The 24,880-nt window shown below is 34.6% G+C and overlaps 1 protein-coding gene across 1 annotated transcript; it reads left to right on the top strand.

Moving 5' to 3' along the window:
• Positions 1 to 292: 292 nt before the first annotated feature.
• LOC134648241 (radial spoke head 10 homolog B-like) lies at positions 293 to 24,618 on the top strand. The gene is made up of 8 exons (XM_063502727.1): positions 293 to 649; positions 1,110 to 1,159; positions 10,187 to 10,338; positions 13,443 to 13,673; positions 14,084 to 14,197; positions 14,564 to 15,569; positions 23,951 to 24,175; positions 24,332 to 24,618. Exons 1-8 carry the CDS (start codon positions 321 to 323, stop codon positions 24,616 to 24,618), a joined length of 2,394 nt encoding a protein of 797 aa, XP_063358797.1. The 5' UTR covers positions 293 to 320.
• The last annotated feature ends 262 nt before the right edge of the window (positions 24,619 to 24,880 follow it).

Raw genomic sequence — 24,880 nt, 5'->3', positions numbered from 1 at the left:
AAAAAAGTGTAAGGGACAACAAAAAAAAACGCCCACGTAGGATAGCTCAATGTAGTCTGTGCGGAAAGAGAAGAGTCGTGGAATGTATGGAGCTCAATACATTCCACGACTCTTCTCTTTCCAAACAGACTCTAGGTAGGTACTATTAATACAATAACCTTCGTGGAGCTTGACTGTCTCACGTCATCAAAGAATAATAATTACGTCACTTGTACGCACATCAAATTGACATCTTGTCATTAACGTTTGCAAATATTAAAGGAGCACTCTATGCTTAATGAGTACCTATTCGTTTTCTATAGTTAATATTTAGTAATAGGATGTTTTACGTGGATACTCAAAGGACTACCACGCGGCGGGACAGCTCCCTCATAACTACCGCTAGAACCTCTTCAGACCGAGACTCTCTATTGACCGTCCGTGGACAATCCAGCGCACATTTAGGCAGCGAGAACGGCAATGTCGCCACAACCGTTCGTCCGAAGGGCTCCGTACAAAAGGAACTAGTAACTTTACTCTTTGAGTCGATGCTTAAACACATTGTGGTGTCTTGGGAGGTTATTAAACCGGAAAAACCTAACTTGGAAATAGAAAAGACGATTAGTGAAGTCACTATTTTCTCTGCTAAAAAGAAAGGAAAAGAACAACCATTTTGTAAGCAATAATGCTTTAGTTTATAATATGTATTATAGTATAGTTTAGGAATAGAATCAAGTCCTCATAATTAGTTAACCTTTTGGACGGCAATGACCGATATATCCGCACCGTAGGTTCAACGCCAAAGACCGATTAATCGGTCACAGACCACAGGGCAACATAGACCTACGTGCATATGCATTAAAGTTCAATTTCAGTTTTGACACTTCGGTGACGTACGTGCCGTCAGCGTGACAGCTTTTGTGTTTGACACGGCGTCGAAAAGGTTAAGGTAAAGTGAGGTGCCTCTAATTAATTGTTCATAATTATGATATTACCAATTGTAAACATCGGTTGATCAAACAATCTCTCCCGCAGTGGAGTGGAATTAACTCTTTGCCGAGGTTTTCCCAAGACCACGGTTCTCTTAACCTTTTCGACGCCGTGTCAAACACAAAAGCAGTCACGCTGACGCCACGTCACCGAAGTGTCAAAACTGAAATTGAACTTTATGCATATGCACGTAGGTCTATGTTGCTCTGTGGTCTGTGACCGATTAATCGGTCTTTGGCGTTGAATCTACGGTGCGGATATATCGGTCATTGGCGTCCAAAAGGTTAATGTACCTAGGTACCCCAATAGCCATTGGGCTACTTCAAAAAATGAGTGTAGTTAAAGATTTTTGAAGGCCAGGCCCCAATTTCACCACGGTGACAGGTGCGACAATTGTAAAACATCACTGTTGCTGACGTCACTGGCATCCATGGGCTACGGTTACCGCTTACCATCGGGTGGGCCGTATTCCTGTTTGCCACCATCAGTGTATTATTAAAAAAAAAATATCGGAAAAAAACAGATATTTCTCTTACCAAGTTTCTGACAATTGTCACAAGAAACACGACAATTGTCACATAATTCCGACACAGAACTCATTTCCTGTCAAGAATTGCCGACAATTCTTTTAAATCTTGTGACAATTGTCAGAAACTTGGTAAGAGGAATGTCTTTTTTTTTCCCATATAATAAAGTTTTTTTTTTAATAATACACTGATGGTGGCAAACAGGAATACGGCCCGCCCGATGGTATAGTTTGTAGCTTTCTATAGACCCGAAGGCTAATCCTATTGTCTATTGTTAAGAAAAACCGCTCGTGCCACGTGCCACAACCATCTGCATAAAAAATCGGTACTTCGGTTACTGAGTGCCGGCGAGTCGAACGCTACAGAACCAGTCTAAAATGTGTCATCGAGATGCGTAACAAAGGCGCGTTACTCGTATCGGAGAGCGCACCTACACTGGTTTTTTGAGCGTTGGACTAGCCCGCGCTCAGGTGCCAAATAGAATAATTAGGACCCTTTTTTGCAGGTAAGTAGCATGTGCGGTTTTACTGAACAATAGACAATAGGATAAGCCTTCGGGGTCTACTAGAAAGCTACAAACTATAAGCGGTAACCGTAGCCCATGGATGCCTGCAACAGTGATGTTTTACGGTATCAGCGTAATTCGTCCCATTCGTTTTTCGTTCATTTCTTATGTCCGTCTCATTCTGTGTTCGTCACTCATTCTTTATTCGTCTCGATCGCTATATGTCCCTATCGTCTTAAGTACAATTATGTAACCTGTCTCTTTCTTAACAAGTCTTTTTCGTTTTTCGTCACGGTCTTCCTAGGACTATGTCTTTGTTTGTGTCTCTCTTTTTTGGTATCATTCGCACTTTATCTTTAGTCACTTTCGTTATTCGTCTCATTCTTTTTTTGTCTTTAATGGTAACTCGTTCCGTTCTTTTTTGGGCACGTTCGCTAATCGTCCCGTACTAGTAGGTCTTAGTTGCTATTCATATGTCCTCCGGATCGGAATTCATAAACAAATTGAAGTTTATATGTCCCGTACATATACAGAACGGAAAAAAATGAGGGCCCTGAAGGGTCTGGGACTTAAGATACTTAAGATAGTTAATTTTTCTCAAGATAAACATTATTTCATATGAAAAAATAAGAATAACTGCATTCATAGTTACAAATAGTGACCGAGACGCAAAACGAATGTAACGAACTTAGAATTAGACTGAAAATCAATGAGACTAATCACGAATGTGACTAATAACGAATGCATGAAAAAAAATGAGACGAATAAGTGAATGAGACAAAAATCGAAAGGGAATAAGAAAGAATGAGTCCTAGGAAGACCGTGACGAAAAACGAAAAAGACTTGTTAAGAAAGAGACAGGTTACATAATTGTACTTAAGACGATAGGGACATATAGCGATCGAGACGAATAAAGAATGAGTGACGAACACAGAATGAGACGGACATAAGAAATGAACGAAAAACGAATGGGACGAATTACGCTGATACCTGTTTTACAATTGTCGCACCTGTCACCGTGGTGAAATTGGGGCCAGGTAACGAGTATGTGACACCTCGCGTCCGATAACGGACTACGAAACCGCTTGTCATCAGGCGATTCGTATACCTACTCGTTGCTTGGTATAAAAAATAATTTTAAATATAGGTACGTATATATCAATAAACTTACATCAAATCAACAAAATACATATACAAGTCATCATCTTCTTCGCGTTATCCCGGCATTTTGCCACGGCTCATGGGAGCCTGCATGGTGTCCGCTTGACAACTAATCCCAAGAATTGACGTAGGCGCTAGTTTTTACGAAAGCGACTGCCATCTGACCTTCCAACCCAGAGGGAGACTAGGCCTTATTAGGATTAGTCCGGTTTTCTCGCGATGTTTTGATAGCCAGGGAAGCTCGCGGACCGCAAGTGACAGGTTCACGGGCCGCAGGTTGCCGACCGCTGTCTTAGCTAGATAATGTAGATACACTATTCAAAGGTATAGGTATTTTAATTACATACTTATCATTCTCTTTTTTTCCAGCAAAAATTACCAAATCTAAAATCAACAGATCGAAGTCGGGTTTGGTTCCGGTACGGTATTTATAAATAAAGCTGTTAATTTAATTTAAATTAACAGGTTGTAGATTAATAGGTAGGTATGCACCTACCTATAACTTTGGGTCAAATCATAGAAGCTAAGTTAGAACCATTTCCTGACACTCGATAGGGTTTAAATTTGGTGTTCAATGGTGACATCCAAATGATCTGAAAAGGAAGACTAGATGTAGCTATGAACTATATCTATGATAAAGCAACGCAACCTCATTTATTATTATTTATTTCGGTTTGTAACCTCATTTAGTTTGGCCACTCAAAACTCAAATATCAGTTGAGTGTCTATTGGCAATGTGCGAAGTCGGTGGAGGGGGAAGTGGCGCTAATCGTCAGAAACACAGGTAATCTTATGAAATGTCCGATATTAGTACCTACTAGCGGCAGCCGCTTGAACTAATTTTACTCCATAAGATTTAACGTAGAAAGTCCGACAAAATGAGGGCAGCACCAGTCGTGCACGTAGCGAATATGTCAGTCAGCATCAAAAGAAGCGGATCAGACTATGCTTCAAAAGTCTCTACCATTCTGTAGTGTAGTGTAATAACAATAACTTAACAAGAGATACATTATAGCTAGATGAACAATTATACTGTGACAGGTAAGTGTGAGTACCTCAAAAGTTTGAATGCGAACTGTAGAGATATACTCGTATATGTTATTGGAAGAGTAAGGGATTATACTTTTGGCACGTTGTTTCATCCGCTATTACTATTGATACTGACTGTACCTACGGCACTCGTCATTGAGTAAGTTGCTTAGGTCAGCATCGTTGGGTTTCTTAGAATCGTCCCAATCTCCCAATGAATAAGTAGATAGTAGAAGACTAGTAAGAAAAGTTTATTTACTTGGTATTAAAGTATTAGACCGGGAGCCACACTGACTTAATATAAAAGAAATAGACACACAAAGCAGAACAAAAACGTCAAGAAATGTGGATCCCAATGATGTTTCGCACCATTTGCATTGATGATAAAAACGCTTACGTAAATTTTGAGTCAAGATAAATGTTTCGTACAGAAAAGAGCTTAATGTCGTAAGCATTAAGTGTCAAATTTGCAAACATAAGTACCAACACTGTTAAAAAATTTAGTCCGATGGCACTAAACGTAACGTATTTACGTCAAACAACGTCAAACGAGAATAATGAACGAATGGAGTCACTTTGGTACACTTTAATATGTATTACTGTACAGGAAAATATTAAAATTGAAGTAATAAATAAAACAAATTTAATTTAATCGGGAGCTCAAATAAAATTAATTCGTGGTTCAAATTCAAACAAATTAAATTTTTAATTCGTAAGTATATACGTCTTTAAATACTAATTTCCTTGAAATAAATTCTACTTATTAAATAACTGTGTATTTCAGATCTACATTTACTCATAGCACGGGTGCACGGGGACATTTAGATATTGATTGGATTTTTTTTATAAAGTCTACCTATACTTTATAAAAAAAAATCCTGTAGTTGTCACTGTGTTCCGACAGGTTTAGCATTTACAGTTAGTTGATATAAGCCCTTATTGGTGGTGTATATGTCGGAAACAGGGAAATGGGCCAAACACACAAGTGCCGTTTTGCCTTGTTTAAAACTGCATCACCCCTATCTCTTGCTATAATTAAATAGCAGTCCACTTTGCACGTCGCATAGGTTTTCTTGGAAATCTTCAATTTAAACATAATATTATTTCTTATGAATTCCATATAAAAATATAAAAAAATATTGACCTCACATCGACTCAATAGAATTTTGTTCCTTGACAAGTGTTGAGTCGCTCACTCGTGAGGCACCTCATTTGTACCACTCATTTTGTTAATTTGTCGCAGTACTTCGTACCGCAAAAATGTCTTACTTCACTCCTCTATTCATTTTACTTAATTCTAAAATTATCTTTCTCCTAAAAGTTCTATTCTTAACCTCCAGAATTGCACTCCAATTAAATGTTACTATTTATTTATTTATAAAGGAAGTGATGAATACATCAATATGTATATACATTAAATATTTTTGTCGCCGTTGGAATTAATGGAATAGTCGACGCTGAAAATATGCTAGTACCTCACCTCATTTGAAGTAAGACATTGTAACACCTCATTTTAGAAAATGAGGTACTCATACAAACTCATTTTAAATTGATGTCCTACCCATCACTACTTGACATCCCTTCTTTGGTACTAACAAATTAATTTATTCAAAACCATAAAATTACCACCAGATTACATAAATTATGCAATGCTATCCAAAGAACTAACCGAAAGAAATACATTCCATCCTTTTTCCTTGTTTTATCATTGTTATTTTTACATATTTTAACGGCACTTTTCGTAATTGTTGACAACTTCACATTTGAGCGTTTCAAACAAGACTAAACGAAAAAGTAATGCATGATCTGTTTTGACATCACTTTTGTGGGGCCATTTTTGGCGGCTGATTGGGTATCCAGTTCTTTATACTATATCAATGGGGAGCCAGGAACAAATTTCCATGACCAATCGCCTCCCGGGCTATAACTCGTATTAATAGTTGTTAACGGCTAAATATGTATGATGAATGAAAAATGGGTTTGTAGTGTTCAATTCGAGCTCTTTCAAATGATATCCCACTCGACCTAGTAACTAGAGTTTGAAATGTTTAAATACATATATATTAAAAGAATGTTTAAATACACATATACCTAAACAGAAAATAAAATTACAATCAAGCCTTAGACATACAACCACGTGGTTAACTAAAGGTCTGAAAAAATCATGCAAAAATAAACGACTACTTAAAATATTCGTAAATAAATCTAAAAACGACATAATCAATAATTACTATAAAAAATACGAAAAACTTCTAAAAAAATGTATATACCAATCGAAAAAGAATGCATACGTTAAGTATATGGGAAAATCAAAAAACAAAATAAAGTCAATGTGGACTATCATAAAGCGCGTAACAAACAGAAACGCAAAAGAACCAAATAAAAACATAACTTTAAAACTCGGGAGTAACATTTTAGAATCGCCCCAGAAAATAGCAGATACATTCAATGAGCACTTCGCAGCGGTGGGTGAGTCATCGTCGCGACCGGCGGCGCAGACTGCACCGGCCATGCCGACCGAGCGCGCGCGCCCCGACCCGCTGCCCGAGCGCTCACGCTCGGCTCTTACCTCCGCGTTAAATTCCATATTTATACATCATACTACTACTCGCGAAATATACAATATTATAAAAAACATGAAAAATAAAAAAAGCTACGGCACAGATGAAATCCCGCCGACATTAATTAAACTCTGCGCCTCAGAACTAAGCACTCCGATAGCTTGGCTAGTAAACCAATCTTATGATGAAGGAACATTTCCGGACGCTCTCAAAGTATCTATAATAAACCCAGTCTTGAAACCAAGTGGCGATAAGTATGATGTAAGTCAATACAGACCTATATCTTTGCTTCCCGCCCTATCGAAAATATATGAAAAAACAATGTCAAATCGTATTTATTCTTTCTTTGAAAAATATGATTTATTAGACACCAATCAATACGGATTCAGAAAGAAACGTTCTACGGTTTTGGCAGTGTACACATTTATACAATCAGCTTTAAATCTAATAGACAAAAAACAATACGCAGTAGGGCTACTATTGGATATGTCCAAGGCATACGATAGGGTGTCCCACTCCATCCTACTAAATAAATTATACGCTATGGGAATCAGGGGTTTAGCATACCAGTGGATAAAATCGTACTTGCAAAACCGGTACCAGCAAGTGCAGATCGAACACTACCATAGAGAATCGAACGAAATTAGAATAGTAAAATCGGAAATGCGCCAAGCTACCTGTTCTGTCCCTCAAGGGTCAGTAATCTCTTGTCTGCTATTTATCGCATATATCAATGACCTACCAAAAACAATAGATACAACATGTATTATGTTCGCTGATGATGTGTCACTACTTTTAAAGACTACAGATAGCACGGAATGTACCGACCGCCTACGGAAAACTCTTGGAGACGTCACTGATTGGCTAACAGACCACAATTTACAGATAAATCTCAAAAAAACTAAAATTATTCAATTTAAACCAATTCAGAAGCAACCCTTGGATATCAAACTAGAAATTAACGGACAGACTATTGAAGAAGTTAGTGAATTTAAATTATTAGGGATAACTGTAGATAGTAGCGTTAACTGGAAAAGCCATATTCAAAATGTAAAAACTAAACTATCACGATTTGTCTATGCGCTAAGTATTTTAAAAAGAAACACAAATTTTGAAACTGCGCTTACAGCATATTTTGCATATGCGTATGCGTGGCTCCGATATGGTGTGGTCTTGTGGTACCCAAGCACTGACGCCAATGATTTGTTTATAATGCAAAAGAAGTGCGTCCGTATTATGACAAACACACGTATACCAAACAGCAGTCGTCCGCATTTCGTAAAACATAGATTACTTACGTTACCGTGTATATATATACTTGAGTCTGCACTTTTTGTTAGAAACCACTCGGAATTGTTTAAAACCAAAGGAGAAGTATGTAAAACTAATAGTAGGTCTAAAAATCAGCTAGCCATACCAAATACCAAATTAACTATGTGCAGAAAGGGGCCCTTGTACCAATGTATTATAATTACAAATAAACTCCCCAACAGTATAAAACAGGAACCGTGCGACAAAAAGTTTAAAAATACGCTTAAAAAGCTTCTTCTAGAAAAATCATACTATACAATAGACGAATTTTTAAATGACCAAACATTGTAATAATGCTATGCTATGTACTTACCCATATTAAACTAATTAAGTTCTATTAAAATATTATTGTAAACATTTATCGACATTTATGCACTCTAAAAACGACATAATAACTAATTAATGTGACCATATTGCTTATTGTTTGAATTTATTTATATATTAACCTGGACATCTATATTTAATATTAATTAGCATGATAATTCATAATTTCTTACTATTCTCATAAAAGGAGTGACATTGAATACTACATAAAGGTCGATAAAGTACAAAATTATGAATAGATTTTATTGCTATTGATATAAGATGCATGCATATACTTACCTAGACTTAAGAAATATTGAGTGCCCTTACAGGGTGTCATGTACCTACCATTCTCAAATCGTAACACCTAATGTAACATGAACATGACTGCAATATAATAAAGAATAAAGAAATAAAGAAATGTTGCCCCCTCTTTATATTGGGCATTTTAATATATAATTAATAAAAAATAAAATAAAAAAACAATTCCAATGTGTTTGGGTTAGCGTTGTTACTGTTCATAACTACATATTCCAAATTTTAAATCTATAGCTTCAGTAGTTCTCGAGATATTTAGCAATGTGACAGACAGACGGACGGACGGGCGGACGGACGGACAGAGTCGCACCATAAGGGTTCCTTTTGTATTACCCTTTTAATACGGAACCCTAATAAGCGCTGGGCCGGGAGGCGATGACTGACGATATATGCTCCTGGCCCGCGGTCTATATTCATCAACTCCAAATTCAAAATTAAATTTTATCTTATCTTATACCTTTAAACGAGCAATTCTTGTATATTTATTCAATATATATATGTCGCAGGGAAATGATCAAAACAGAGATTTGAACAAATCTCTAAGGGATATGATCAAATCACGCAGGATGTTAAAATGGCGAATCCATATCATCATTTCCCTAGAAAAAATCAGTCATTTGACCAAATCACTGACTCTGTTTAGTGAAAAGACAAAATCGGCCAATAAACGCGAAACGCTTTTTCATTTCACTAGATTTGTTTAGGAATTTGACAAAATCCCTAACCACGACAGTAAGTTGACGAAACGAACTCGAAAAGCCAACTAGTTTTATCATTTCGCTAAACAGGTTTAGTAGAGGATATATCATTTCGCTAAACAGGAGTAGGAAGATGGTAGAGGTATATGGTGATTTGATTAAATCTCTGAACGGTTTAGTGAAATGACTAAAAAAAACGCCAAAAAAAAAAAAAAAAAAAGCGCTGGTGGCCTAGCGGTAACAGCGTGCGACTTGCAATCCGGAGGTCGCAGGTTCGAACCCTGGCTCGTACCAATTGATGAGTTTTTCGGAACTTATGTACGAAATATCATTTGATATTTACCAGTCGCTTTTCGGTGAAGGAAAACATCGTGAGGAAACCGGACTAATCCCAATACGGGCCTAGTTTACCCTCTTGGTTGGAAGGTCAGATGGCAGTCGCTTTCGTAAAAACTAGTGCCCACGCCAATTACTGGGATTAGTTGCCAAGCGGACCCCAGGCTCCCATGAGCCGTGGCAAAATGCCGGGACAACGCGAGGAAGATGATATATATATATATATATATATATACCTATATATTTCGGAGATCTCGGAAACGGCTCTAACGATTTCGATGAAATTTAGGTACTAAGTATATGGGGGTTTTCGGGGGCGAAAAAGCGATCTAGCTAGGTCTTACCTCTGGGAAAACGCGCATTTTTGAGTTTTTATATGTTTTTCGAGCAAAGCTCGGTCTCCCAGATATTGATATTTTTAATCAACATATTGTACGTGAACGATTTGTGAACACACGCTTCAGATAGAACCATCAGTGGCGTTCGTTCCGTGGTGGTCAGGGCCGGACGAGCGTGCTGTCATACGCTTCAAAAACGGAAATCTCTACGAAGGGAACATTTCTATGAAGTGCATGCATGGAGAGGGGCGGTTCCAGTGGGCCGATGGGACAGTGTACTTGGTAAGTTAAGAAGGTAGGTATAATGGCACGGGTCACCAATTAGTTTCTTTAGGGGTCGGGTTTTTAAAATAAAATGTAATCGCGGTCCGTTTCTACTTCAGTTTTAATTGGAAATGTAATGTACAGCAAAAACAGGTCGGCCGTCCGGATTCGGACCGCATCGACCGCGGTCCGCCATTTGATGACCCCTGGTATGGTATGCAAATCAAACGGAGATTTACGGCAGTTTATTTAATAAGATCGTGCCGCCCAAAAGTACCAATTTGACTTTATTGAATAGGTAAAGTATTTTTTTAAACGTAGTTCCTTATCGGACGGTTGGCGGGTAGGAGCAAGGCATAATAAAAATTAAGATTTTGCCGTCACAGACCATATTATATATTGCGAAATATGTACAGGTAGGTAACTGTCAGATTTTTTCACAGGATTAAAATTTTAAGAACCCCATTTGAATGATATGTGTTAAAATTGTTAAATATCAAAAGGTGTCGCCATCTACACGAGTATATGCCAAAGGTATGGCGCCATCGCTCGAAAAGATTACAGAATCTTACGCTTACGAAAGATGGCAGTACCTAAATTTACTGTGTATTTTTAGTGACTAATCACTTATTCAGAGGTATAACAGTAACTGTACAAATACTAAACTAAATTAATAACTAGCTGAAATCTAAAATAAACCCTCGAGGCAATGTACTTACCAAGGATGCTGGCGGCATTAGCCCGTATCGCAATGCTGATCGAGGAAGGCAATTTACGTAGCATGCTACGGCATAGCGCTACGAAATGATTCGCACAATAAAATCTGTGCCTCCAGTGTAAAAGGGTTAAACTCAAAAAATTTAATTTTTCAGTAAGGCCAAGAAACGTTTCAAACCGTGTTTTCTCTGCATTCTTTCTAAAATAATAGGTTTTTGTTTTTAGTTTAGATAGTTGAAGAAATTAATTATATTTTTCACCTCGGCAGCTCGAACAAGGGTACTTTGCTACTTAAAAACAGTGAGCAAAATCGCATTTTGCTCACCGAGTGAGACAAAATGAACAAAATGCGATTTTGCTCATTCAGTGAGCAAAATGCGATTTTGATCACTGTTTTTAAGTAGCAAAGTACCCTTGTTCGAGCTGCTGAAGTGAAAACTTAATTGTTGGTATATCTTAAGAAAACATGAGTGAATAGAGGTAAGTGATGAAGAAGGAATACATTTTTCGGGTTCTCTTATATGTTCTCACTGCTGAGGTGAAAAGTTTTGTGAACTACACGAGATCAAAGTTATTTACATCTCGTGCGCTTTTGAGTCCCTTATTACTACGCTCAAGATTCTAAATTAGATTCACTCGCTACGCTCGTGAATCTAGTATAGAATCTTTCGCTTGCACGGGACTCAAAATAAGCACTCGAAGAAATATCAAACTTTGATCTCTTGTTGTACAAATAACTATTGTCATTTAAATTAACCTGACTTATGCGAAAAGTAACAGAAATATCGACTTTGAAAATAAACTTATATCCCTTTTCACAAAAATAATGAATGTGTGAAAGGGTTAAACTGTTAAACTGCACTTTCTCTAGTGTTGCTAAAATCTTTTTGAACTTTTGTATTGTGTAAAGAAACCATTTTGGGAACCGTATATTGCATTTTTTTTTAAATTTATGGTTAAAAAACAAACCAAAATAATAATATCAATGTAGGTAATTACAGAGATACAGAGTGACTTAATTTCTTTAATTCTCTGCTGAAATTGCTAATGGTTCAGTACAACAGGGCAGGTCCCGTAGACAACATGCCAATCGCTAACGCTCCGTAGCGAACGATACGCAACGCTGTCACTGTCGCACTAATAAGGAAGAGTGATAGAGAGACAAAAAACATTTCGCTGTCGAAGCCATAGAAATTGACACCTTGGCTAGGCTAGCTGTTGCACTTGTTGGTTTTTGTCATAGACTAGGAATCCTCTAGACGGAGTTTAGAGCAATTATTTCATGAAACCGATGCTGCCAAAAATACGGGGGTGCGGGGGGACGAGGTGAGCGAATCCCGTGCCGTGATTGGTCCGTTCAAAGACACGGACCAATCACGGCACGGGCTTGACTCGAAGATGGAGTAAAACTACCGTATAAGTGGCAGAGGGGGTAGCGTTACTATGCTCAGTCTAGAGGATGTCTTGTCTGTGGTTTTTGTTCCCCATCTTTGTTTTTTTTTTCTTTTTTTTTCTCCAATTATTTCATAATCAATCTTCCAGATGTCATTTCTTCTACAGGACTTTCTTTTTGATATTTGAATTCGCTCACCTTGATAAACAACAACTTTTCTTTTTTTTTTGTATACGTTTCTCGCAGTATACTTTATTTCACATTGACCAACAAATAAAATTTATATGGAAAGGAATCTAAGTGAACATTAACCATAATCATTAACCTAATTTAGCGAAACTAGATGGTGAAAAACGGTCAAAGTATATTATTTTATACCCCTTTACACATCATGACATCGTTTAAATTGTTTGTGAATAATGAAGAAACATAAGTTTTACTGTTATTCACGAACTAAACCCGGTAGTCGAAATACCTAGATCTAAGTGAATTTTGATTTCTTTACACTGAATGTTTCTTGAAATGTAGTTTATTTACTAAGATTAAACTTTACTTTAACCATTTCGCAACACGATTCTTAAAATTCAATTTTTTAAACGAGATAATATAAAAATAAATCGTTTTGAACATAATGGTTCAGATTTTTGACAAACTTTAACCCTTTTGCACAATCGATATCTCAGAAACTAGAAGTGGTAGGGCAGTGGGTGGGGTGTCAGCACAAAAGATGTAGTTTCGTGAAATAAACCTTTTAGTAGCAAAATTTGTAATTTGGATAAACTCGAGTTAAACCCTTTTACACTGGAGGCACAGAAATAGAAAATCTATAAATAGTTCAATAGTTTAGAGTTTGTTTAGAATAAGCACATACTGAAACTTGTAAACACAAGAACCCGAATTGCATGTTTCGGGCAGCACGCTGGAGTGTGTGAGACTTCAGACTGTAAATTGTATTTCAATTTTTATACTAAGTATAGGTTCCTAGTTAAATCAACGAGTCCATTCTTTTTAGGGGCAATTCAAAAACAACGAAATGGTCGGCAAAGGGATGATCCAATGGAAGAACGACACGTGGTACGAGGGAGAGTTCGCGTGTAACCTGCGTCACGGGCGCGGACTGTACGTGGACTCCCGCGCGCAGGGGTCCTACGTCGGCGGCTGGCACCTCGGCGCCAAGCACGGGGTCGGCACCTTACACTACCCGGGCCGCGGGACTAACTTGTACGACGGCCAGTGGGATCATGTTAGTATACTTGGTCAACCAGATCTTGACAGTAGAAAAAGGTGGCAAATTTGAAAAATGTAGGCGCGAAGGGATATCGTACCATAGAAAATTTGAATTTCGCGCCTTTTTTTACTGACAAGATTTGATTGACCAGCCTATGTAGCCGATTCTGATTTAACGATTTGTTACGATTTTGATACTACCTTGGCGATCGCTCAAGCTGATTGGTGCTTGTGAAATGAAATGAAAGCCGTATCATACATTTGTGTGCGTGAAATGCCTAATGACGATTGTCAAGGTCATTTTATAGCCGTAACCAATAGTCAAATCAGAATCAGCTTCATACATGGCTTCCTACATTATTATTAAGGCTAATAATAATATGTTTATGGCCGCTAGATTATTAAAAAATGTGTTTTTCCAACCAGAATATAAGACATGGAGTTGGATCACGCGAATACTGCCATAATAGTGGCTATAAAGGAGATTGGGACGCTTACATGAGAGAGGGGAAAGGTTTGATGTTATGGCCTAACCATGATGTAAGTTTATCGCAGAGTACATATCTGATATCACATCATAAATAGGTATCTGGGAGACCGAGCTTTAATCGGAAAACATATAAAAACTCATTAAACTCAAGAATGCGCATTTTCCCAGAGATCAGACCTAAATAGCTAGATCGATTTATCGCCCCCGAAAACCCCCCATATAGCAAATTTCATCGAAATCGTTAGAGCCGTTTCCGAGAGCCCCGAAATATATATATAAATAAATAAACAAGAATTGCTCGTTTAAAGGTATTCTAGATAAATATTATTGATTTCGTGGTAGAGGTACCTTGACTTATTTCTGTAACGATTATTTATTAACTCAAACTCAAAACTCAAACTGATGCTATTTTACAGTTCTATAGCGGCGATTGGAGAAACAACGTTATGAGTGGTTTCGGTATTTACATCTGGGACATGTACTGCAACAACTCGATGGCGACGCCGTCGATTAATATCTATCGTGGCGAATGGCACAAGGGCAAACGCCATGGCTACGGGGTCCTGAACTTCGGCTATGGTTTGGGTTCGCATTACAAAGGCGAGTTTAAAGATAACTTGAAGCATGGATCCGGTCAATTAGTCACCAATGATGGTCAGATCATTCGACACAAAGCGTTGTTCCTTGATGATAACCTCGGGCCCCATGAGTCAGATAATGAATGCGAAAAGTACTACTGCGCCCAAACACCTCGAAGTACTACACGTCCTAAACTACCTCAAGTCCAGAAAACAATTGAATTCAACATAAGTGACTCCAGCAGCGTGAGTCTGATTTATCACGTCCATCAGGCTCTAAAGAATATTGATCGAGAAGCCGAAATAAGAGCGGCTATCGTCACTAACTTCATAGAGAACAACAAATATTACCTTGAATTAAACGGCAATACAACTGTTAAACGCAAAGATGAAACGCCAGAAGAAGCAAACTTGAATATCGAAGATTTGATCACTTTTGAGGAAACATCTCTTCGCAAGGCTTTAAGATGTTATGAAACAGAACTAAGGAAAATCTACTTTCAGTATGCAAAGATATGTAATACAGAAGAGATTAGTTTCACTCCTAATCTTATCCGTTTGTATCTTTGGCAGCTGTATTTTGATTGCAGGATTCATGAAAAAGGTTTGACGCTAGTCCAAATAGATAATATATTCTTCAATAACCCTAAATGGATGGCTCGATTTCCTCACAACCCTTTCGAAAAAATACAATTTTGGCAATTTCAGCATAGCCTTATTACTGTAGCGAGCAAGTTGTACGCTAAAACAACATTTCCAGGACCAAAACCAGATACGATTTTAGCCAGTGCGTTTAGAACATTCATGGATAAAGATGTTTTGCCAGGTTCAGCTTGCCATAAAGGTATGTATTTTATAACAAAGCCCTAAGAGCACAATAGTTTGAAATGAAACTTGTATCTGTTTGTAAATATAGTTGGTCAAACCAATTTGTCAGTATTTACCTGATTTATTTGTCTGAGTTTTTTTGTTCCTATTGTAAAATAACAACACCCTTGAAGATATTTATCCATTTATTTTCTTGTCTTGTTCCAATTCACAATAATCTCGTCTTATAACAACCGTTTGCTAGCACGGCTCAACAACCAAAGAGACCCGTCCGCCAAGTGTAGTTTCTTTTTATACCCAACCCATAATAGTCTTCAATTTCAGACTACCCTTAACTGTATAAACGAATTAAGTAGGTATGCTAAGTCTTCAATTTCAAACTACCCTTAACTTTAAGAACGAGTAGGTATGCTAAATACCAAAAACCCTACACTCGTCCATCCTGACTCCGTGTATGTCCTCATACACGTGCCAGGTGGAAACCCTACACTTGGCCGACAAGACTACATATACTACTTAACAGTGGATACACTAATCGCAAACCGATAAATTTCTTGCGATCAGAGTCAATGTATAGGATACGAACCAGTTCTATTCTCGCACCTACTACTTAATTGTGTCAGCACACGAACATTTTCTCGTGGCTTTAACAGTTTCAATCTATAGGATACGAACCAGTTCTATTCTCGCACCTACTACTTAATTGTGTCAGCACACGAACATTTTCTCGTGGCTTTAACAGTTTCAATCGTTTCAATCAGGCATCAGCATGTCAAAATCTCAAAAACATCGTGTAAATAACCTTTCAATAACTTTAACCCTGACAATTAATAAAATATTACTATGGAATCGCACATTTCGTAACTTAAATATGGTATCATTTAACTACTGGAATGAAACTACTTGCGTTAACTGAGATCTACATACTCGAGCTTTGCCTTTTTGTAAACACAATGGAAATTACAATTTCAAGTTCAACAATAAAAATATAAAAGTGAATTAATTACCGCAGTAAGTGTCTTTTAATAATCTCGTACCTTCGCAACGGATAGCGTACAAAGTTATACAAGAAAATAATTATATTCTAATCTATTTTACTCAAGTCTAATTTCAACATAATAATATAATCAATAAGAGACCATCAATCCTCCTCGATCTCTGTTTAATTGTGGTGTTCTGTTCTAGTCAGGCTTATGCTTCAATAACAATAACTCAAATCAATCTCAAATCAATAAATCAAATCTCAAATCAATAAATCAAATCTCAAAACAATAAATCAAATCTCAAAACAATAAATCAAATCTCAAAACGATAAATCAAATCTCAAAACGATAAATCAAATCTCAAAACGATAAATCAAATCTCAAATCAATAAATCAAATCTCAAATCAATAAATCAAATCTCAAATCAATAAATCAAATCTCAAATCAATAAATCAAATCTCGAATCAATAAATCAAATATCGAATCAATAAATCAAATCTCGAATCAATAAATCAAATCTCAAATCAATAAATCAAATCTCAAATCAATAAATCAAATCTCAAATCAATAAATCAAATCTCAAATCAATAAATCAAATCTCAAATCAATAAATCAAATCTCAAATCAATAAATCAAATCTCGAACTAATTAAATCAAATCTCAAAACAATAAATCAAATCTCGAACTAATTAAATCAAATGTCGAATCACATGAATCAAATGACGAATCAAATAAATCAAATGACGAATCAATTAAATCAAATGTCGAATCAATTAAATCAAATGTCGAATCAATTAAATCAAATGTCGAATCAAATAAATCAAATGTCGAATCAAATAAATCAAATGTCGAATCAATTAAATCAAATCTTAAATCAATAAATCGAATCTCAAATCAATAAATCAAATCTCGAATCAATAAATCAAATCTCGAATCAATAAATCAAATCTCGAATCAATAAATCAAATCTCGAATCAATAAATCAAATCTCGAATCAATAAATCAAATCTCGAATCAATAAATCAAATCTCGAATCAATAAATCAAATCTCGAATCAATAAATCAAATCTCGAATCAATAAATCAAATCTCGAATCAATAAATCAAATCTCAAATCAATAAATCAAATCTCAAATCAATAAATCAAATCTCAAATCAATAAATCAAATCTCAAATCAATAAATCAAATCTCGAACTAATTAAATCAAATCTCAAAACAATAAATCAAATCTCGAACTAATTAAATCAAATGTCGAATCACATGAATCAAATGACGAATCAAATAAATCAAATGACGAATCAATTAAATCAAATGTCGAATCAATTAAATCAAATGTCGAATCAATTAAATCAAATGTCGAATCAAATAAATCAAATGTCGAATCAAATAAATCAAATGTCGAATCAATTAAATCAAATCTTAAATCAATAAATCGAATCTCAAATCAATAAATCAAATCTCGAATCAATAAATCAAATCTCGAATCAATAAATCAAATCTCGAATCAATAAATCAAATCTCGAATCAATAAATCAAATCTCGAATCAATAAATCAAATCTCGAATCAATAAATCAAATCTCGAATCAATAAATCAAATCTCGAATCAATAAATCAAATCTCAAATCAATAAATCAAATCTCAAATCAATAAATCAAATCTCAAATCAATAAATCAAATCTCAAATCAATAAATCAAACCTCAAATCAATAAATCAAATCTCAAAACAATAAATCAAATCTCAAAACAATAAATCAAATCTCAAAACAATAAATCAAATCTCAATACAATAAATCAAATCTCAAAACAATAAATCAAATCTCAAAACAATAAATCAAATCTCAATACAATAAATCAAATCTCAAAACAATAAATCAAATCTCAAAACAATAAATCAAATCTCAAAACAATAAATCAAATCTCAAAACAATAAATCAAATCTCAAAACAATAAATCAAATCTCAAAACAATAAATCAAATCTCAAAACAATAAATCAAATCTCAATACAATAAATCATATCTCAAAACAATAAATCAAATCTCAAAACATTAAATCAAATCTCAAAACAATAAATCAAATCTCAATACAATAAATCAAATCTCAAAACAATAAATCAAATCTCAAAACAATAAATCAAATCTTTCTCCTCGTGCAAAGGCTACATACTCGAGCTTTGCCTTTTTGTAAACACAATGGAAATTACAATTTCAAGTTCAACAATAAAAATATAAAAGTGAATTAATTACCGCAGTAAGTGTCTTTTAATAATCTCGTACCTTCGCAACGGATAGCGTACAAAGTTATACAAGAAAATAATTATATTCTAATCTATTTTACTCAAGTCTAATTTCAACATAATAATATAATCAATAAGAGATATCAATCCTCCTCGATCTCTGTTTAATTGTGGTGTTCTGTTCTAGTCAGGCTTATGCTTCAATAACAATAACTCAAATCAATCTCAAATCAATAAATCAAATCTCAAATCAATAAATCAAAACAATAAATCAAATCTCAAAACAATAAATCAAATCTCAAAACGATAAATCAAATCTCAAAACGATAAATCAAATCTCAAAACGATAAATCAAATCTCAAATCAATAAATCAAATCTCAAATCAATAAATCAAATCTCAAATCAATAAATCAAATCTCAAATCAATAAATCAAATCTCGAATCAATAAATCAAATATCGAATCAATAAATCAAATCTCGAATCAATAAATCAAATCTCAAATCAATAAATCAAATCTCAAATCAATAAATCAAATCTCAAATCAATAAATCAAATCTCAAATCAATAAATCAAATCTCAAATCAATAAATCAAATCTCAAATCAATAAATCAAATCTCGAACTAATTAAATCAAATCTCAAAACAATAAATCAAATCTCGAACTAATTAAATCAAATGTCGAATCACATGAATCAAATGACGAATCAAATAAATCAAATGACGAATCAATTAAATCAAATGTCGAATCAATTAAATCAAATGTCGAATCAATTAAATCAAATGTCGAATCAAATAAATCAAATGTCGAATCAAATAAATCAAATGTCGAATCAATTAAATCAAATCTTAAATCAATAAATCGAATCTCAAATCAATAAATCAAATCTCGAATCAATAAATCAAATCTCGAATCAATAAATCAAATCTCGAATCAATAAATCAAATCTCGAATCAATAAATCAAATCTCGAATCAATAAATCAAATCTCGAATCAATAAATCAAATCTCGAATCAATAAATCAAATCTCGAATCAATAAATCAAATCTCGAATCAATAAATCAAATCTCGAATCAATAAATCAAATCTCAAATCAATAAATCAAATCTCAAATCAATAAATCAAATCTCAAATCAATAAATCAAATCTCAAATCAATAAATCAAATCTCGAACTAATTAAATCAAATCTCAAAACAATAAATCAAATCTCGAACTAATTAAATCAAATGTCGAATCACATGAATCAAATGACGAATCAAATAAATCAAATGACGAATCAATTAAATCAAATGTCGAATCAATTAAATCAAATGTCGAATCAATTAAATCAAATGTCGAATCAAATAAATCAAATGTCGAATCAAATAAATCAAATGTCGAATCAATTAAATCAAATCTAAAATCAATAAATCGAATCTCAAATCAATAAATCAAATCTCGAATCAATAAATCAAATCTCGAATCAATAAATCAAATCTCGAATCAATAAATCAAATCTCGAATCAATAAATCAAATCTCGAATCAATAAATCAAATCTCGAATCAATAAATCAAATCTCGAATCAATAAATCAAATCTCGAATCAATAAATCAAATCTCAAATCAATAAATCAAATCTCAAATCAATAAATCAAATCTCAAATCAATAAATCAAATCTCAAATCAATAAATCAAACCTCAAATCAATAAATCAAATCTCAAAACAATAAATCAAATCTCAAAACAATAAATCAAATCTCAAAACAATAAATCAAATCTCAATACAATAAATCAAATCTCAAAACAATAAATCAAATCTCAAAACAATAAATCAAATCTCAATACAATAAATCAAATCTCAAAACAATAAATCAAATCTCAAAACAATAAATCAAATCTCAAAACAATAAATCAAATCTCAAAACAATAAATCAAATCTCAAAACAATAAATCAAATCTCAAAACAATAAATCAAATCTCAAAACAATAAATCAAATCTCAATACAATAAATCATATCTCAAAACAATAAATCAAATCTCAAAACATTAAATCAAATCTCAAAACAATAAATCAAATCTCAATACAATAAATCAAATCTCAAAACAATAAATCAAATCTCAAAACAATAAATCAAATCTTTCTCCTCGTGCAAAGGCTGTCCCTGGTGATCCAGCGTGGCAATGCTGCGAGCATCATGGGCACCTTTGCGCCGGGAACGACTTGAAGCGTTGTCTTTTTTTTTAATTTATAATTTTAATTTGTAATTTTAGATATAAATATTAAATATCTATAAATATTTATTTATAGTTTATTTTTAAGCTTAGTTTTTAATTTTAATTTGTAGTTTTTATTTCAAGGCGTTTTATTATAAATCAAATCTCAATACAATAAATCAAATCTCAAATCAATAAATCAAACCTCAAATCGATAAATCAAATCTCAAATCGATAAATCAAATCTCAAATCGATAATTCAAATCTCAAATCGATAAATCAAATCTCAAATCGAAAAATCAAATCTCAAATCCATAAATCAAATCTCAAATCAATAAATCAAATCTCAAATCAATAAATCAAATCTCAAATCAATAAATCAAATCTCAAATCAATATATCGAAACTCAATAAATCAAAACTCTCAATAAATCAAAACTCTCAATAAATCAAAACTCTCAATAAATCAAAACTCTCGATAAATCAAAACTCTCGATAAATCAAAACTCGAGAAATCAAAACTCTTAATAAATCAAATCTCTCAATAAATCAAAACTCTCAATAAATCAATCAATAAATCAATAAATCAAAACTCAATAAATCAAAAATTGTTTATACGACAACGGTTTCACTCACATGAATTTTTAGTCGCTATTGGCGACATGCTTCGGAAACCAAAACTCTCAATAAACCAAAACTCAACAATACTAACTGATTAATCCAATAACTCATTAATCCAATAACTCATTAATCCAATAACTCATTAATCCAATAACTCATTAATCCAATAACTCATTAATCCAATAACTCATTAATCCAATAACCCATTAATCCAATAACCCATTAATCCAATAACCCATTAATCCAATAACCCATTAATCCAATAACTCATTAATCCAATAACTCATTAATCCATTAACTCATTAATCCAATAACTCATTAATCCATTAACTCATTAATCCAATAACTACTAATCTAATACTAGATACTCGATACTAGATACTCGATACTAGATACTCGATACTAGATACTCGATACTAGATACTCGATACTAGATACTCGATACTAGATACTCGATACTAGATACTCGATACTAGATACTCGATACTAGATACTCGATACTAGATACTCGATACTAGATACTCGATACTAGATACTCGATACTAGATACTCGATACTAGATACTCGATACTAGATACTCGATACTAGATACTAGACACTAGATACTAGATACTCGATACTAGATACTAGATACTCGATACTAGATACTCGATACTAGATACTCGATACTAGATACTCGATACTAGATACTCGATACTAGATACTCGATACTAGATACTCGATACTAGATACTCGATACTAGATACTCGATACTAGATACTCGATACTAGATACTCGATACTAGATACTCGATAAATCAATATTTCATCAATAAATAAATCAACAATATCAATCCAACACATTACCATATCAAATCTTTCATAATATAAATAGTAAAAGTAGGTGTACATGACCTGATGTCCACTGGCGCGTACCCCTCGCTAAGGCTGTCGAAGCCGAAGCGGGGTTACTCCTGACTTTCACAACAGGACTCTGCTTCACTCTGGATTCCTTTTTCACTGCCGTTGTAATTCCAGCTACATTCTGGTGTTCGCAAGCGCCGTTGATCATCATGAGTCATCGTCAGCCATATTCTCCAACAACTCGGTATGAAATGTAAAAGTATCCGGTGTTATATAATACCTATATACTATATCATAATACCTTATACACTTTGAAGGAATTATATATACATAAAATTATGTTTAATGGTAGTTCAAATTATAACCATTCATTTATCTCTAAAACGGTGCATCATAGCGAAACAAATGAATTAAAATTCAAGCCCCCTTTAATGCCCCGTTTGCATAGTAGCCATCTATTTATATTCCACAAATTTTAATATTAAGGATCAAAATCAAAACTCAAATCATCAATTCATTTGCGAGACCTGGTTTTAAATCATAATTATCAATTTATCTCGGAAACTATGCGCCGTGGTGAAAAATAATGAAAATTAAGGCACCCTTTAACACTCCATAACCAACACAAATATCAAGACCCACGTGTTGACATATTCTGCCTAACTTCCACATGTGTGGATAGGTAAGTAGCAAAAGAAGTAACTACCGTCAAGTATCTATTTATTAGGAAGAACACGTGTACTTGATCATCATAATATATTAATAAATTATGTAGGTACTTATTTAAATTAAATAAAAATGTTACCAGTACCATATTTTATACGTAATCCATTAGAATTTTGTATATTTAATTATCTCAAATCTCAGAATAAGGGTCATGTTGTTATCAGTTATCTCACTAAATCGATAATTAATAGTAGTAGGCGTGTACTTACGTTCATCACACTTCTGAAGTGTAAAATAACAACACCCTTGAAGATATTTATCCATTTATTTTCTTGTCTTGTTCCAATTCACAATAATCTCGTCTTATAACAACCGTCTGCTAGCACGGCTCAACAACCAAAGAGACCCGTCCGCCAAGTGTAGTTTCTTTTTATACCCAACCCATAATAGTCTTCAATTTCAGACTACCCTTAACTGTATAAACGAATTAAGTAGGTATGCTAAGTCTTCAATTTCAAACTACCCTTAACTTTAAGAACGAGTAGGTATGCTAAATACCAAAAACCCTACACTATTTAGGAACAAAAAAACTATACTCATCCTTTTCTTTTGGGTGCTAGTACTAGTGTAAGGCAAAGATAGTATGTTTCTCTCTATTTTTGAAATGAGACAGTCATGACACACTGTACCTACCTATTACCTAACCAAAAGTTATTAGGTACTTGTTCCAATTCAATCGCCCTTTAAAGTACTCTGACGGGACATCGGCTTTGACATGATTACTGAGACAGTATAGGTAGTAGGTATAAAGTTATTCTATGATAATTAATAACTTTGTGTTATTATTATCTTACAGGTCACCTTGTGAACGGTTCCGGCGTATACGTGCCCCTGAAAGCCCTGTACGCTCTGTACCGCAGTCTGGGCGAGCCCCACACTGTCCGCACGTTTCTGTGTGCGGTGCTGCGCCCTCACCATGACCTGGAGCACCCGCAGCCGCCTATCGTCGAAGCGCCCGATGAATGCCTTCCGATTGGACGCAACGGCTACGTTTTTGAAGATGATATGATATTCAGCCTTGGTATGTCATTGTATCTAATCGAATAGCTTTGTCAACGTTTGCGAATACAGAAAGAAGCGCATTGAAGCCCAGTCGAGACGGGACATTTTTTTTTCCAATCTGATTAAATTGTACGATCAAATCAGGCCGCACATTAAACTTAAATTTTGTTTGCAGAAGGAGATAATATAAAAAAATGTCCGGATGAAGACTCATATGGCGAGACACAGCTAAAGCTTTTTAATTTTGGTAACCTGTCCTGCAAAATGATTATAAAAATATTTGGTACAATATTTCCTAATGTTTTTGGGAATAATCGCGTTTTGAATTTGGACGTCCAAATAACGTTTTACGAGTTCTTTGAAGCCTTCATCTGTTGTGCTAAGAAGAGTATTCAGCTACAAGAAGAACAGTTTAAAGACGCAACCGCACAAACTATTTTCATGCCGTTCGGACAGATGTAACTTAAAAGTTTAATTTATGTAGACAATCTTCGTGATGAGAGCCTAATAACAAGTGATGGGTTAATACAATATTGAACAGGTCAAGTGTTTTTATTGCACTAAACATGCGTAGGGGAACCTGGGGCATAATAGACACCCGGGGTAATATGGACACCTATTCGCCTGTCCCCACTAGCCCGCACACGCCATAGGCAGTAGCCTGGACGGACATCTATCGGCCCTGTGACCGTGCGGCAAGAGGCAATGGTGGCGTTAGCGCACA

The sequence above is a fragment of the Cydia amplana genome, chromosome 5, assembly GCF_948474715.1.
Source record: "Cydia amplana chromosome 5, ilCydAmpl1.1, whole genome shotgun sequence".
Lineage (NCBI taxonomy): Eukaryota > Metazoa > Arthropoda > Insecta > Lepidoptera > Tortricidae > Cydia > Cydia amplana.
Note: the sequence above shows the minus strand (reverse complement) of the source record. Positions and strands in the feature narration are given on the sequence as shown.